This window comes from Trachurus japonicus, chromosome 8 (assembly GCF_045865225.1).
Source record: "Trachurus japonicus isolate A0001 chromosome 8, Traja_1.0".
Classification (NCBI taxonomy): Eukaryota; Metazoa; Chordata; class Actinopteri; order Carangiformes; family Carangidae; genus Trachurus; species Trachurus japonicus.
The window spans coordinates 10,236,215-10,251,354 of record NC_140914.1 but is presented as its reverse complement, the minus strand read 5'-3'; the positions used below and the strand labels follow the sequence as shown (position 1 = coordinate 10,251,354).

Here is a 15,140-nt window from a genome sequence, read left to right as displayed (position 1 = left end):
TGCTGTGTATACATGTGTTTGGTGGCAACTGTCTTTCTGTTGGATAGAAAAACAGGAGAGGGATTTAGGAGCTCTGGGCAGCGGCCTGTTTCCTGCAGAGGAAGACAAACTGTCACCAGAGAAACACCCAACTGGGGGTTAATTTCCTGTGAGCTATGACTGAATGTTGGTAATGCTCATACCATTTTTTTTCTCCACTTCTTCTTTTTTTTTTTCTCTCGCTGAGTCTCTTTAAAATTAGAATATGAATAAAACTGGACCAAAGGACGTTAGTGCAGCTGCAGACGTGTCACTGTGTCCGTAAAGCACCTGTAGATTTGCTGAGTCTCCCTGGAAACTTATCAGCTGATCCGACGCCTCAGGCATGAAGGGTTATTGTCATCTTTATAACCTCTTTCAGTTTGTCTGAGGTCATTATCTTAGTCATGGTGTGTGCGTGGGCATGTGTTTATGTGTTATGTGCACTTATCAGAATGATGTCATGCAAGTGAAACAATGGGTGAACTGTGCCAGAAGGAGAAAAAGGAGAAGAAGAAGTTGAGATAAGAGCCGGATCTGACAAAGAGGTGGTGTTCACAAAGGGGCGTTTCTGCAGCTTTTCAGAGCGCTACTGTTCCTCTTATAGAATATATATAGAACTTACCCTTTCTAAGGTGCTACGCTCAGCAGTTTATTCTTAAAGCTGCATATTTTTCAACACACTCAACAATTTATTTCTGTAAAACACATGATTTAAAGGTACCAGGATGCTGTGTTTTACTTAATTCCCACTTTAAAACTAGACTTTATCATTCTGTAGACTTTCCTGCAGTTGTTAGCATTGATAATGACTCTGACTTTGTAGTGTATAACCTTTTACAGCAAAGTTTCCTTTACAACCCTGAGTCATTACAGTACGTCATGTTTTGTGCATGGCGAGATAAAGTAGGGCAGTGGAGTTGCACACATTCATCAGCCTCATCACTGCTCAGTTTCTATGGTCCATTAACAACTGGTGAAGGTGATGAACATCCAATCCAAATCCAAATCCAATTTATTTATAGAGCACATTTAAAGCAGATATCAGTGGAATGTTTTTGTTAATATAAGTCCTAAATAGTCCTATTTTCCGTCAGCAATCACTTACATGAAGTATTTCAGCCTAAACACGAGTCTCTCCGTCACTCTGCTGTAACCCGAGGAGAAAATTTCCTTGTGGGATACAAGTGTTATCCAATGAGGGGAGAGAACGGCATGAAGGGCTGTGTGTGCAGCCAAGGGATGCGCGTGAATGTGGTGACGTAGCACGAGGACCAATTGATGCCTGACAAGGGCGGGGGCTGCTAACTCATGGTGCGTTCAAGGAAACTCGTACTTTGTGTTTTTCCTTCCTGTGAAGTCGTACCAGTTCGATCTGGTACGAGTTCACGGGTCGGAAGTTACGAGTGGCCGTTATAGGGAACTTTCACAGACAACAGGACGGTAAAAACACGAGCTACGGGTTACCTGGAACGCTACCAAGTCGTAGTTGTGACTTGAAGCTGTAACTTACGGTTTCAAAAGCCTGCCTTGAACACAGCATTAGCCGAAACGGCCGTGCCGCTGTTATCTGCTTTAAAAACAACCAAGTTGACCAAAGTGCTTTATGCAGAAAAAAGTGAACAAAATCAACATTCAGTAAAAAGCACAACAGATAAAAACAGCAAAACAAATAAATAATAAGACCATAGCTGCTAAAATATTTGGATTTCAGACTGTGTTACGTAAAAGCCAGGGAGTAAAAGTGCGTTTTACATTCGGTACATTGTACAAGATGTTAAACTTTTCCCATTTCTGTCCACAGAGTATGTATTCAGCGCTGCCTGGTCTGCTGGATGGGAACCCGTTCTCGGAGAGCGGTCAGCTGCGAGTGCCGGACGGACTCGGTGGGATCCTGGAGGTGCTGAAGGAGGCGCTGAAACTCCTCAAGGCTTTCCAGGTGCATCCGGACATTTCGCTACAGCTCTGTGCCTACCTGTTCTTCTTCATCAACGCATCGCTGTTCAACGCTCTGATGGAGAGAGGTAAAGTCACTGTCCTGATTGAATCAAGAAAGTTTCAGATTTGATGATTTTTTCAGTTCAGACTCAAATATCTCAACAACTATTACATGGATTTAGTAGAAAAGAGTAGAAAAGACATTTTAGTCTGGACCTACTACAAAGCTTAAAAACATCTGTTTTTGTATCCCACGGAGGGATTTTACAAATGAGCATTGTAAACTTGTGTGGAGGACCAAATATTTAAGCATATAAAATGTAACCAAGGATAAAAGCATGACATGCTACATCTGTAACTTGTTATTGTAGCTGTTATTGCTTCTTTTATTATACACTATAACATATGAGTGAATAAAAATAAAAAACTGAATCTTCTCTGATTTCACATTACATTGATAGATAGGTAGATAGATAGATAGATAGATAGATAGATAGATAGATAGATAGATAGATAGATAGATAGATAGATAGATAGATAGATAGATAGATAGATAGATAGATAGATAGATAGATAGATAGATAGATAGATAGATAGATACATAGATACATACATACATACATACATACATACATACATACATACATACATACATACATACATACATACATACATACATACATACATACATATCCTACAATGTCTAAAAGAATAAAATATACACTACAAGTGCAAAGGGAGCAACCTTAGGTAAAATACTGTGCTACATAATTTAATATAATCTAATCTGAGACGTATTTGTTGTTCAGGATCGGTTGCTGGGTTCTACCAGTGGTCCCGAGGCGTCCAGATCCGGGCCAACCTGGACCTGCTGATGGACTGGGTCCAGAGCATCGGACTGGGCGATCTGGCCACCGAGTTTTTCCAGAAGCTTTCGACCGCTGTCAATCTGCTGGCCACACCCAAAGAAACCCTCCTGCAGGTCAGAGGACATCCGCTTCTCTCTTCCCTGTTAGTCAAGTGGTGTTTACACTAGGCTGAATGTTTTCATTGTCTCACAGGTGTCGCTGCGACATTAGTTTCACATGTTTATTTATAAGGTGCAAAACTTTACATCTGTGGGGAATTTGAACTTCGCTTAACCCCTTTCCACGACAGCAACGTCACTGCTCCTGTTTTCATCATCCTCTTCTTTTTGCTACATTACTGTAAAGGCTGACGGATAAAAAGACATAAAATCTTATTACAGTAAGCCGGCGGAAGCATGTTATTAGTTTATGGTTATAACGGCAATGAAAACAGATGAACATAGTGAATATTCATTGATCAAATATGAGGAAATAACCTGCAGGAGTGAGTCAATACGCTGAAATGATCAAATCATAAAGCCATGCTGCTAATGGCCATTACTTATTTAACTTAAACTTATCCAGACCTTAGTATATCCTATTAGTCAGAGTATGTAAGCAAAATATTATCAGCTTAAATCCTATTTATGTTCACAAGTGGAAATATTACCAGCATGTTTATGTTCAGATACATTAGAGTAAAAGTATCTTAAACGGCTTCTGTGTGTTCAGGAGAAACATGAAACAATACTCTACACCAGTAGAACGATGCGTGTCTGTTTGCTTCCACCTGCGTTTAATCTTAACTGTGCCAACATAACACATAATCCTCCTTTCTTAGATACCCATTCAAATCTTGTTTACACTTTGCACCACTGAAGGAAGCTGAGCCCTCACCTGGCTTGTTATCGAACGCTCAGGTATGCAGAGTCATAAAGAGACACTCACACATGAAACTACTGAGCTATGACTCATGAAGAACAAAGGTTGTACAGACCTGCAAAACAATAAACCCATTTCCTCCTCAACAACTTTATGGCACCTGCAAAGGTGACAGTGTTTTTGTGATGAAGTAGCTATTTATAGCCTTCTATAAATAGCAACAGTCTCTTATATAACTTTAACATAACCTTAAATGAATGTACGTATCCTAAATACAGAACAACCTTCAGTGTAATCTTGTCTGATCAAAGCTGGGTTGTAACTCTTGATCCTTTTCACATGGCAACTGCAGTTACTTCTTAGGTTTCACCACTTCTACTGCTCTCACCGCTTGATGTGAGTTACTTATTAAAACAGCGAGGGATCATTGTGAACTGTAAAAAAACAGACAGACGTCAGTTAATGACAGAAAGACAAATTCATTTAATGCAGATGTCGGGGGGGTTCAGGTTTCTGTTGTAGCCTGAGGTCACGAGACTTCTTCAAACACCTTTGGTTTTATTTTTATAGAACAGAGCTTTCCCACCACAGTCTGAGCTCATGTCCCTTCATCTGCACTCAGACATGTTATTCACACACTGTTTTATAAAAGCAACATACGGTTTATTACATTATTTATTTATAACTCTCTATTTGTTATTTGTAGTCAAGTCAAGTAACTGTTGTCCCAATACAGAGAAAATGGGTTTGCAGTCAGAAAGATACGCACAGAGACATTCAATAAGCAGCATAATTCAATAATTATAATTCAATAAGCAGCATTGAGCATAAAGCATACGTGTATCTATTGTAGCCTACATGTACATGTATCTATTTTTTTATTTAAATATTTAGCAATTACAGGTAGTTACTTGTTATTGCTAAGAACTTCTAAACCAATTTAAATAACAACAATAAATTTATGGTAAAAAACAAACGTGTCCATGTAAATAAACAGACAAACAGCAGCTTTGTTAGATTGTAGTCCAATCCAACTGACTAATTTACTCCTTAGGTATCGAAATTTGATCCTCGATATTATCAAACCCAATGTGGTCAGTCTATAAAAGTAAAAAGCTCAGCACCAGCCCGGCTTGTTGTACTATATTTAAACCCGTTCAGCTGCTTATTCATTACTGACTGTTTATTACAGTGTGTCAAAACGTTCCTCTACTTTTAAAAAACGTCACTGCTTTGCCTGTTAACTAAGTTTTAACAGCACGCCAGACTGCAGTTGTTGTTCATGTATCAGATTGAACTATATTTAGAGGAACTGGGTCAAATATGAGGTTTAGTTTTACTCTCTGCGGTCGACACCTGTTCTCACTGCACTCACTGTATGACTCTCAGCCGAGTTACCGGCACGAGACATCTCCGGGGCATTACGCAGCAGCAGCAGCCCACCCATGACACAGCTGTCGACGGCCGTGTCTCATCTGCTTCGTGGGATTGGATGGTTGCTAGGAAGCCGGTGGTTTTTATGTATCCCTGCCTCCCCCCTCTCCCCTGGCATGAGGTCACTTTTGCGGCAGAGCACACACCCTCGACAGATTTTTTTTTTTTTTTTTTTTAAGTTTTCCATCTGGATTTTTCTGGGCTCTTGAGAACTTGAAGTGGCTCGCTCGCTGGCACAGTTGTAAATTACACCAGAGGGATGTGGCGTGGCTTGTTTTGCCAGCAGTTAAGGAGAACACGGCATCTAAAGGGAGTTTATTTTAAGGAGAGCGCAGCCGCCTCCAAACATCAACACTCTCAGACATAACAAACGGAGACATTTAAAGTTTCTAGTTGTTTATAAGCAGCGTTTAAATTTCACCTTCTGCTGAGCCGAGTGTGGCGTGTTTGTGTCTCTGTGTGTGTGTGTTATAAGAGAAGGACAACACTTAACTTATGGTTTCTGTTGTGGCACCAGATTGTCTGGGCAAAAAATCTTGCTTCCACCAATTCAGCTGTAAACAGACCGAATGAACTGCGTAATGTTTGTAATGTTTGTCTTTTAATAATCACATGAATGTGACTCACCTGTTTCCTCGTCCTTGAGCTACTTTCCGCATTCATTAAAAGATCAAATATTGTCTTTCTCAGAGAGGAAATAGGGCATATTTCACGATAAGGACCTTCAGAGCAACCTGAGTGGGGAAGAAAATGCAAAGTGTACATTTCTCACGATGCACAGAACAAGGACAACGGCGTGTGAATTAGCAAACGCTCAATGAAATGCAGCCGTCTCCTTTTATGTGGTGTGCAGAATAAACACAGGATCAGGCTTTAAAGAAAGAAAAAAAAAGCTTCTGCATTCACCAGCTTTAGATTCAAACTGAAATATTTTCCCAAGAGCCTTTGTTACCACATCTGGCCCCAGTGGTGACAGGGACAAAGGCTTTACTAGATCATATAATTGGTATAAAATGCTCTGAATGCAAATGAGAGAGTAGCAAAGACTGTTTTCCTTATATGGAAACAAACATAATGGTTTCTCCCCTGTCATTCTCACGACAACGACAACGACTACAAAAACATCAATGAGATGAGTTTTTACAATCCCGCTGCATTTTATGTTCACGAAGGATGTTGGCGTGAGCTTGTGTTTTTCTTTGCCGTTTCTTTCTGTTGGTTCAGGCGTCCTGGACTTCGCTCAGGACCGAGTTCGCTGCCCTGAACCCGGCCCAGCTTCACCACATGCTGAGGGAATATAACTCCGGTAAACCCTGTCCCAGTGGATGGACGCCATCACCAGATGACGCTCAAGACGCTCTCAGGACAGGTGAGGAACTGACTCTCGGACATAATAATGATAATAACAAAACAAAGTGCGTTGAGAATTGAAGAAAAAGCAACAATAGGAAGCTGGAAAGGCAATAACAGAAGCAGAAAACTGGAAGATATCTATTAAACATCAAGATAAATTACAGCAATTGCAGAGATTAGATGCCAAATATTAAATTGAGCAGTTTATTAACAGAAAAAAAACAGATCCCACTGGGGCTACAGCTAAGGATTGTTTTATTTATCAAATAATGTCCATTAATTTAAGTCTTGTAAGATTGTGTTATTTAGCCAACTGAGAGAAAATCCTTTATTATCGGTGAGTATCTGTTACAGTACATAGTCTAAAAGCTCTACAAGTAACAGAAATAAACCTTGATCCATGCTAATTACAGTGGGATCTTCAATTTGACATAACAGGACTTAAAATGTGGTTGAAAAGTTGATGTACTTGAGGGTGTGAGCCTGATTAAACATTAAAAACAAAGAGCCAAAAGCCATTTAAACTTTGGATTATGACACTGTCTCGTTTTTTCTGTCAGTTACCGGCAGTGTTTACTGAGCTGTTACCTTGTTTACTGTAAACTGAGGTAACCAGACTCCCCTTTCAGCCTGAATCAGAGCAGTCTATTGTGTAGTCTCACATGTTTGAACTTGACTGATGACATGCCTGACTGCACACACGACGTGATGGTAAATAACAGAGAGCACGACAAGTATAATTTGATATGATACTGTAGCACAACATCTGTATAATACAATCTAATACGACATTCCTGGCAGCTGAATGGGCGCTGGGCTCCTGGCTCTCCAACCTTAATATAACATTATTTTATCGTTCTAAGCTTTGAAAGTTTAATATGTTCAAGCCAGTACTACAGTACCTGACTTGTATGGCTTGAAAGACAAACAACAAAAGGCTGTGGATGGTGTTTACAATCCAGGATATCTAATAATCTAGTGTGCTTCTTGTTTCTATACTTTAAATTTGTATTTTACTTTATATTCTACATTATTTCGGGTTTTTGAAATTAGGATTTCTATTGAAATTAAAACCTGAAGCTACTGACGTACTATAACAATGGTAACACAACCTTTCTTTTAAAAAATCGTTTGTTTTCATTGAAATATTGAAATTATTTCTGACTTTATTGCTCCCCTTTAAAAAAAATAGCTCTGCATTTTTCATTTAAATATTGTGTTTTGTTTATACTGAAAGATCTATTTTGCTTCACATTTAGTTTTCTTGGGTTGTCTTTGAAATGTTAACAGTTAAAAAACAGCACAATCTCTCGGCAGATGACAGACAACGGAAGCAGCTGCCAACATCTGGTTAAGGTGGCAGCTTGAATAACAATGTACGGTAATCACAGGGCATAAATTACTACGTGTTTTACCCATCAGTCATTCCCAAGCTGCTTATTTTCTAATCAGGATGTTGTCTGACAAAGTCAACTCAACACATGTTAAAACACAACAGCTGCACTGTGTGTTGTTCGGCCACCATATTCACATTTAAAGCGGCTAATCAGGCGACTAAAGGTTGTCTTAACTTAAATGGAGCCCCCCGACTTCACCGCGACGGCTTAAATTATCAAAACTAGACAGTGTTTTAAGTTTAAACTCACTTTTGAAGTGAGAAAAATATTGTTATAGTCTGGAGGGAGACAAAGATAAGTTTGCAAGTTTAACCAGCTCAGTTTGGACATGCTGTGACTTTCCCTCCGTAGTGAGCTCGTCCTTCACCTCATCACTTTAGGTTGACTGCACCCTGCTGCGAAAAAATACCAGCAACCGATCCAGAAACAGTCCTGTACTTTATATTTCCGGCTCTTAATTAGGTGTTAACCCGGATACAGCAGCTTTAACTTACTCAGGGATTGAATTTCACTAGAAAGCTGAAGTGAAGGTCGGGTCATTTGTGGTGGATGATGATAACGAGCAAAGGCCCCGAATCTCTCTCTCTCTCGTCCTTGCAGGCGACATCCTGGAGAGCTTCGACAGCCACCCGCCGCTCATCCTGCCCAACAGCATGTTTCACCTGGAGCTGGGTAAACCCATCGTGGAGCCGGCTCTGTTCGAGCAGCTCAGCCATCTGCAGGAGTTCATTCGCCAGCTCCCCTGCAGCGAAACCCAAGCTGCACCGGATGTGGAGGAACAGGTAACAAGCTCTCTGACCCCAGACCTCAGCGATATGAGGAGAAACCGGCAGCAGCAGTGAAAGAGAAGAAAGAAAGAAAGAAAACGAGACACTTTGATGTTTCTACATCTGTTATTGATTCAGGGCCTATGTCACCCCCCTATATACAGCTCATCTCTGGTCTTCCTACAGAGTGAAAAGTATGCAGAGGCTAAAAGTGGCTTATAATGACGCCATGAGGTTGTTGCTACGTGTTCCTAGGTGGCACAGGGCCAGCCAGTTATTTGTATCTTCTAATGTACCAACATGTCCGGCATTGTTGCGCAAGCTGATGTTCAACTTCATGTGTCGTTTTGGACCTATCTGATAACTGCATTATCAAGACCTCAACCTGCCCCATGATGGGATATCGGTTCACATCCAGGCTTCGTAAGCACTGGCACAATAGTTTGCACCGTTTCCTTTAAACTAACAGTGACAAATTACTGTATTTTATATTATTTGTTTGGTTGTTTGTCTGCTTGGTTTTGTCTTGTATGTTAAAGGGACAACGAGGAGTTTCTAATTGGTTATAAAAAAAAGTCTCACATTAATGTGGATGAATCTACGCTACCCACACTTGTTAATGGGCCCGTTTTCGATAAATATATTGTTTTGTCTCTATCGTTATTTTGTTATTATTAGTGATGGCGGAAATGCTGGTCGAGCCGACCAGCGTTTTTTACTCTCGGTTTCGCAGCGAGTTATGAGAATAACGCCGCAGAATCGCCGTTTATGGTCAGAACTGCGACGGTATGTGATCGTCTTTGAACCTCTGACTTTAATTCTTGATGAATGAAAACATGAGTCCGTCTTGCGCCGGTCAAAGAATTTCACGGAATGTAAATGTAGTGTGAAAAAGCTTTTCCAAAACTCCTCGTTGTCCCTTTTGTGTATGTGTATGAGAGTGGACCACTTTTTCGAGTCCATAATAAATATTATTATTATTATTATTATTGATGTTATATTCTCTAACTCAGGCTCTCAATGGAACGACCACAGACAGCCAGTCTGCGACCTCGCCCTCTGTCAGAGTCTTCCAGGATCCTGCCCATCAGGGGGTCTCTGACCTGGTTACCTGCCCCTCCCCTGAGGCCGACCTGGACCGCATTGCCCCCGCAGCGCCCGCTCAGGTCAGAGGGTCTCACGGCGACCTGAGCAGCTGCGAGGCGGTCCTGACCCAGAAGCTGAAGAGCCTGGAGCTGCAGAACGCGCTCCCTGGACAAGCCGACATGGGCTACCACAAGAGCATGGCGCTGGACCCGTCCTGCCTGCTCACGCCACCCAACACCCCCCAGGGTATGGAGCTGGCCGAGCTGGAGGCCGATCTGCAGGAGGGCGCCCGTCAGCAAAAGAAAGGTAGCTAAAGGCAAAAGTCAGACTCAAGCAGGAGATCCACACAGACCTGAGAGTACATTTAAAATGAAAGTCTCAGAGCTTTGGACCAGAGTATATTTACATGTACTTGTATGTATGTATAGTAGGGGTCTGAAAGTCTGAGACTGTGTATATTTAGAACTCATATGAGAGAAGATTATCCTGCAATTTTGATAAAGTGATTAAAGTGATAGTTAAACATTTTGGCAAATTGGCCCATTGCCATAATCCCTATAGTTTTAGCAGTAGGTTTGTTACCTCGAAAACAACTCATAACGTTCTGTTATTATCTCATAGTGTGGTGAATGTGCAGGTCACAACTTGTCAGTTGTTGGATTGTGTATTTGATGAGTTTCATGAAGGAAACCAAGAAATCCCATGAGCACTTTGCGGCTCTGCTCCGCCAGCTTGCACCGACAAATAAAGGTAACAAACCTATTCCTAAAACTATAGGGATTATGGTAATGGGCCAATTTGCCAAAATGTTGAACTATCCCTTTAAGACAAATGTGTTATACTGTATAAAGCATCTCAAATATGAGGATTTACTGCTTTTCTGTGACCCACCAAAGAACAGACACGCAAATACGTTCACGAGACAAAAACACAAATGAAAAAAACATCCTCACACATTTTTCAACTCATGTGCAGCGACATGAAAAAAAAAAAAAAACTAATAAAACACAGACCAACTGATGAGCACATTCATCACTTTGACACTGGCAATGCAGACACAACACAACCAAATATGGACTCACAAGCAACAGCACCAAATAATAAAACCTCATTGAAGTTGACTGTTCATAATTGGATTGGACCACACACACGCGTGTTTTCATTTGAGAGAACCACAGTCAACAGATTAATCAATAATGCAATTATAATTGACCCAAACACATACTAATTAAAACATTTTTAATTAAAAGTCATTTTCAACCACATATGGCTTAAAAACCTCTTTAAAGAGACTCCACTAACAGCTGACAGACATGAACTGAAACCTTGACAACAGCAGATGATAATTGGAAAGTACGAGTGTGAAACAAAGAGCAAACCACTCAGGCACCACACATGATGACAAACCGACAGCGTCTGAAAAAAAAAAAACCCATTCATGGCTTCAAATACGCACAGCAGGTTTTGATTCAAATAACACACAGCTCCGTCACTTCAGCTCAAACCTCTAACGTCTTGGAATGAGGTCACCGCCGGCGCTCATTCCTCCCAAAACCTCATTTCCCACCTCCTCCTCCTCCTCCTCTGACTGACTGGATCTATTAAGGAAAGTATTTAGTGACTTGACCTCGTGGACCCTGCTGCATATTTGTCGCCGTGTGGCTGGCTGGCGGGTCGGTCCACATAAAGGTGCCCCCCGACTTGAAAGAGGTGGAGCACTTCATCTTTTTACTGACTGCGGAGGTCAGGAATTTCAAGTGGAAGGCCGTGCAGGGTGGGTTTGCCGTGCAGAGGAAGGAGTGTTTCCTCTCCCACCCCTATTGTTTTTGGACGCCTTCGTCATTAGGTCATCTGTAGGAGTCAGAGGGAGTCAGTGTTTGAGTCAACTGACTTCAATTTTAAAGCAATATACACACTAAAAATGAAACTGCAGCGTTTGAGCACGATTTTTTTTCTTTCTTTTTTTTTTAACACCATTTCTGGACGATCTTGTGGTCGGAGAGTCTAAGCCTCAGGCCTCTGGATGGGTGTTTCCTCTGGCAATACTGTAAGTGCGTGTCTGTGCGACATTTTAAAAAAAACTGACTGTAAACATAAGAAAAATCTGAAAAAACACTTATATAATCCTTAAGTTTGACATTTGAGGGACTCCATTGCTGAGAGATGTTCTGCCAGTTTCTGTGGTTTTACTGACTGCAGCATTTCATGGCCATGTTCATTGGTTTGTTTGCTGTTTTTGCGCTTTTTTCCGGGTTTGTTTCTTAACGTCTGGTTGTTAGTGTTGGCCTCAGCAAATGCAAATTAAACACCACGGTTCTGCTTTTCTGCATTCTGGGAGACGGACCGATCCTAAATGAACATTTCTCAGAAGGATCGTCACCGTCAACAACACGACCAAGTTCACGCTCAGCAAATTCAAATATTTGTTTGAATGTGGGGAAAATTAGATATTTGAACTTAAATGACCTGTTCAAGCTCAAAATTTACAGCTTATAAGTCTTTTAAAAATTCACCACCAGTTTGTCACTTTTATTCATTAGCTTAGTTTACTGAGGGGTCAACAGGTCAGAGGGCATTGGCATCCGCAGGACTTTTTACTAGAGGTTAATAAGGAAGCCGTTCACTGGTCTATAATAAAGATTTATATGCAAAGACATGCGGCGCAGTTTGAGTTTGGACGATTTACGCGCCACTTCAAATTTGTTTAAACTTGAGCTTTTGCACAACAGCAAAAACTGGTCAGTACTGGATGTGAGGCTGCATGATAGACATACGTAAAATACACAGAGTTCAGTTTCATTCATAAAAATAATCCTAATTATTAACTATAAATCTGGAGTTTTCAGCTAACTGCCCTTAATGATGGATTTTAATGACTTAATTAAGAAAAAATAAACATTGCTGAAGATCAAAGATATCTTAAACTTTAAAGTAGCCTACGTAAGTCTAATCAGACATTAATCGGTTCAACAGGTGTGTGGTGGATTCGGGAGGGAGGAGCCTCGAGTCCCGTCGGTCCGGCAGCAGCTGAGCTCAGATCTAAACTTTCAAAACCACTTTTCGTCACATGTGATTATATTTGTATGTTAAGAGGTTCAGCTCGTGTTAATGTGCTCCCTGACAGACCCCCCTCCGGTGTGGCTGCTGCATGCGTTTAAGCTGAAGGCTTTTGTTGATCTTAATCAGATATCTTTACTCTCATTGGTCACTTGTTGCTTTGTGTTTTCTCTGTTAATGCTTTTATCAAAAGTAATTTGCTGAGAGGGTTTTGAGGATTACACTGAAACAAAGCCATCTGGCCTCTATCTACTGTAGGTATGTGCATCAGTCCTAATGGGCTGGATATTATTAGCGAGGGAAGGAGGAGTTTGTGTGTGTGTGTGTGTGTGTGTGTGTGTGTGTGTGTGTGTGTGTGTGTGTGTGTGTGTGTGTGTGTGTGTGTGTGTGTGTGTGTGTGTGTGTGTGTGTATGATGCAACTGTGATTATACGCTATTGTCACCTTGACTTCTGCAAGAGTACAGCTGATTGTCAATCACAGATATCATGATCCATATCAATGTGCACAAATTCTGTAGAAGCACAGCTATAATGGTTTCACTTATTTAGTTTTCAGTATCATTGCCTGCATTAAATGGTCATGTTTAAGATAGTGTAGTTGAAACTAGAGTAAAAAATGTAAATTAATAAATGTATATGTATAGGTTTAATGTTGTTATTTTGAAAATAGCTTCATGTGGTTTAAAACTATAAAGAATTCATGTTTATATTATGGAACCGGCTCAGAGGAGCTTCACCTCCTGATGGGAACTCTGTTATATCACACAGGCCGTACCTTGGCCTGCACTGCGTCTACCTCTGTGGCTTTTGGCAAACGGCTAATGTTATTTTCAAAGTTTGGTAATCCTTTAATCTGGCCCCAAGAGTTACAGAGAGGTGGTGATGTCAGGAGAGAAAAGAGCAGTGGCCGATCCGTCATGGGAATTTACAGTTGGGTTGGTGCGTGGAATCTTAATCGGGGGCGGCATTGTTCGGGTCAGGTCCTGCGTGGGGGGCAGACAGGCTGCATGTTGGGAAAAGGCGGAGGGAAGTGGGGGGTGGGGAGGGGGAGGCGGAGGGGCGGGGGAGGAGGGGAGCAGGAGCTGCATGGGTGGGAACAGGTTGTTTGGGAATGTCACTGTCACTGGAAGTCCGCGCTCCGACTCGAGAGTCCCAGGACGTCCAGGTGCGAGAAGTCAGCTTAGACTCTGTGAAGCTACACCGGTCATTCATTCACATTTTTTATAGAGTAAATGACTATTAATGGGTTAATTATTAAGAATAATGTGCAAATACGGATTAATTGATCTGATTTATTGATAGGCGCCGTCTTTACTCGCTGCTGATTACGTTCAGGAATCTGTTTCAGTTGGATTGTGGTTGGAAAACAGATAAAACAGTGGTTCTTTTTTACACTTTTCAAGGACTCCTAAATTGATACAAATTAGACCACGGACCCCCCATTGGACAAACACCAGAAATGCACAACTATTTGTTCTGAGACTGAATAATGTTACTTTTTTTAGTCAAAGTAAGTTCAAATTACTGCCAGTGGCATGAATTTTTGGAAACATTTCAAGAAATTTCAAAACTTTGATTTATGGGTCCACAGATATATTCATGAAATATAATTAATATAAATATATACATTATATAATATAATATAAAATAAGAGTTTGATTCATTCTCTCCCACATGTTCATCCCTCAAACACAGTCTCTGAGATTGGATGAAGAATATGAGAATATGAAGATGAAACCAGTTCAAGTGAAAACCATGTGTGAAGGTTTCATAAAATGTTTATAGGCCAATGAAAATAAATGGTTAATTGAACTCCAGGGTCAAAAAAAGAGTTTTAATAAAAGCAACGACTGTATTCAGTCTGCAAGGATCTGTATCACTGTCACTTTTGCCTTTAGTTAAATCTTTCTTTACAGCATGTTCGACCAAAAAACAAGTCGTTTCTCTTTGTCATTTCTATGAACATCTGATTGTGTTTATGGTGGAAAGTTGGCGTGTTGATGTTTTTAACTGACCTAGGAGTTTATGTATGACACTTAACATGCTGTTTATCTACTGTAACGCCACTTTGTTTTGACCTGGTCGTGTGTGTCTGTGTTTTTTTCTGTAGCCAGTGGATGTGCAGAAAAGAAGACAGGAAGCGTTGAAGGAGAAGAAGAAGTGGAAGAGAGAGAGGAGGTGTTCACGGTGGAGCTCCACAGAGGACCGCACGGTCTGGGGCTGGCGCTCGTAGATGGAACGGTACGACAACGTCTTCGTCACAGACTTTCGGTGACCGGTCGTTTAACTGTTTAATTACCAACATGCAGCTCCTATGAGGGTCATGCTTCAGATCAGCAGCTACAGGAGTCTTATGTTT

The 15,140-nt window shown here is 41.0% G+C and overlaps 2 protein-coding genes across 2 annotated transcripts in view; both read left to right on the top strand.

Moving 5' to 3' along the window:
• rcvrna (recoverin a) overlaps positions 1 to 15,140 on the top strand; it is a 218,850-nt gene that overhangs the window by 55,821 nt on the left and 147,889 nt on the right. The window lies entirely within an intron of this gene.
• radil2a (Ras association and DIL domains 2a) overlaps positions 1 to 15,140 on the top strand; it is a 29,151-nt gene that overhangs the window by 12,920 nt on the left and 1,091 nt on the right. The window contains exons 9-14 of the mRNA XM_085783684.1: positions 1,823 to 2,042; positions 2,766 to 2,938; positions 6,345 to 6,489; positions 8,471 to 8,652; positions 9,651 to 10,029; positions 14,892 to 15,022. Of these exons, the coding sequence (XP_085639810.1) occupies positions 1,823 to 2,042; positions 2,766 to 2,938; positions 6,345 to 6,489; positions 8,471 to 8,652; positions 9,651 to 10,029; positions 14,892 to 15,022 (1,230 nt within the window). The remainder of the gene's footprint in view (positions 1 to 1,822; positions 2,043 to 2,765; positions 2,939 to 6,344; positions 6,490 to 8,470; positions 8,653 to 9,650; positions 10,030 to 14,891; positions 15,023 to 15,140) is intronic.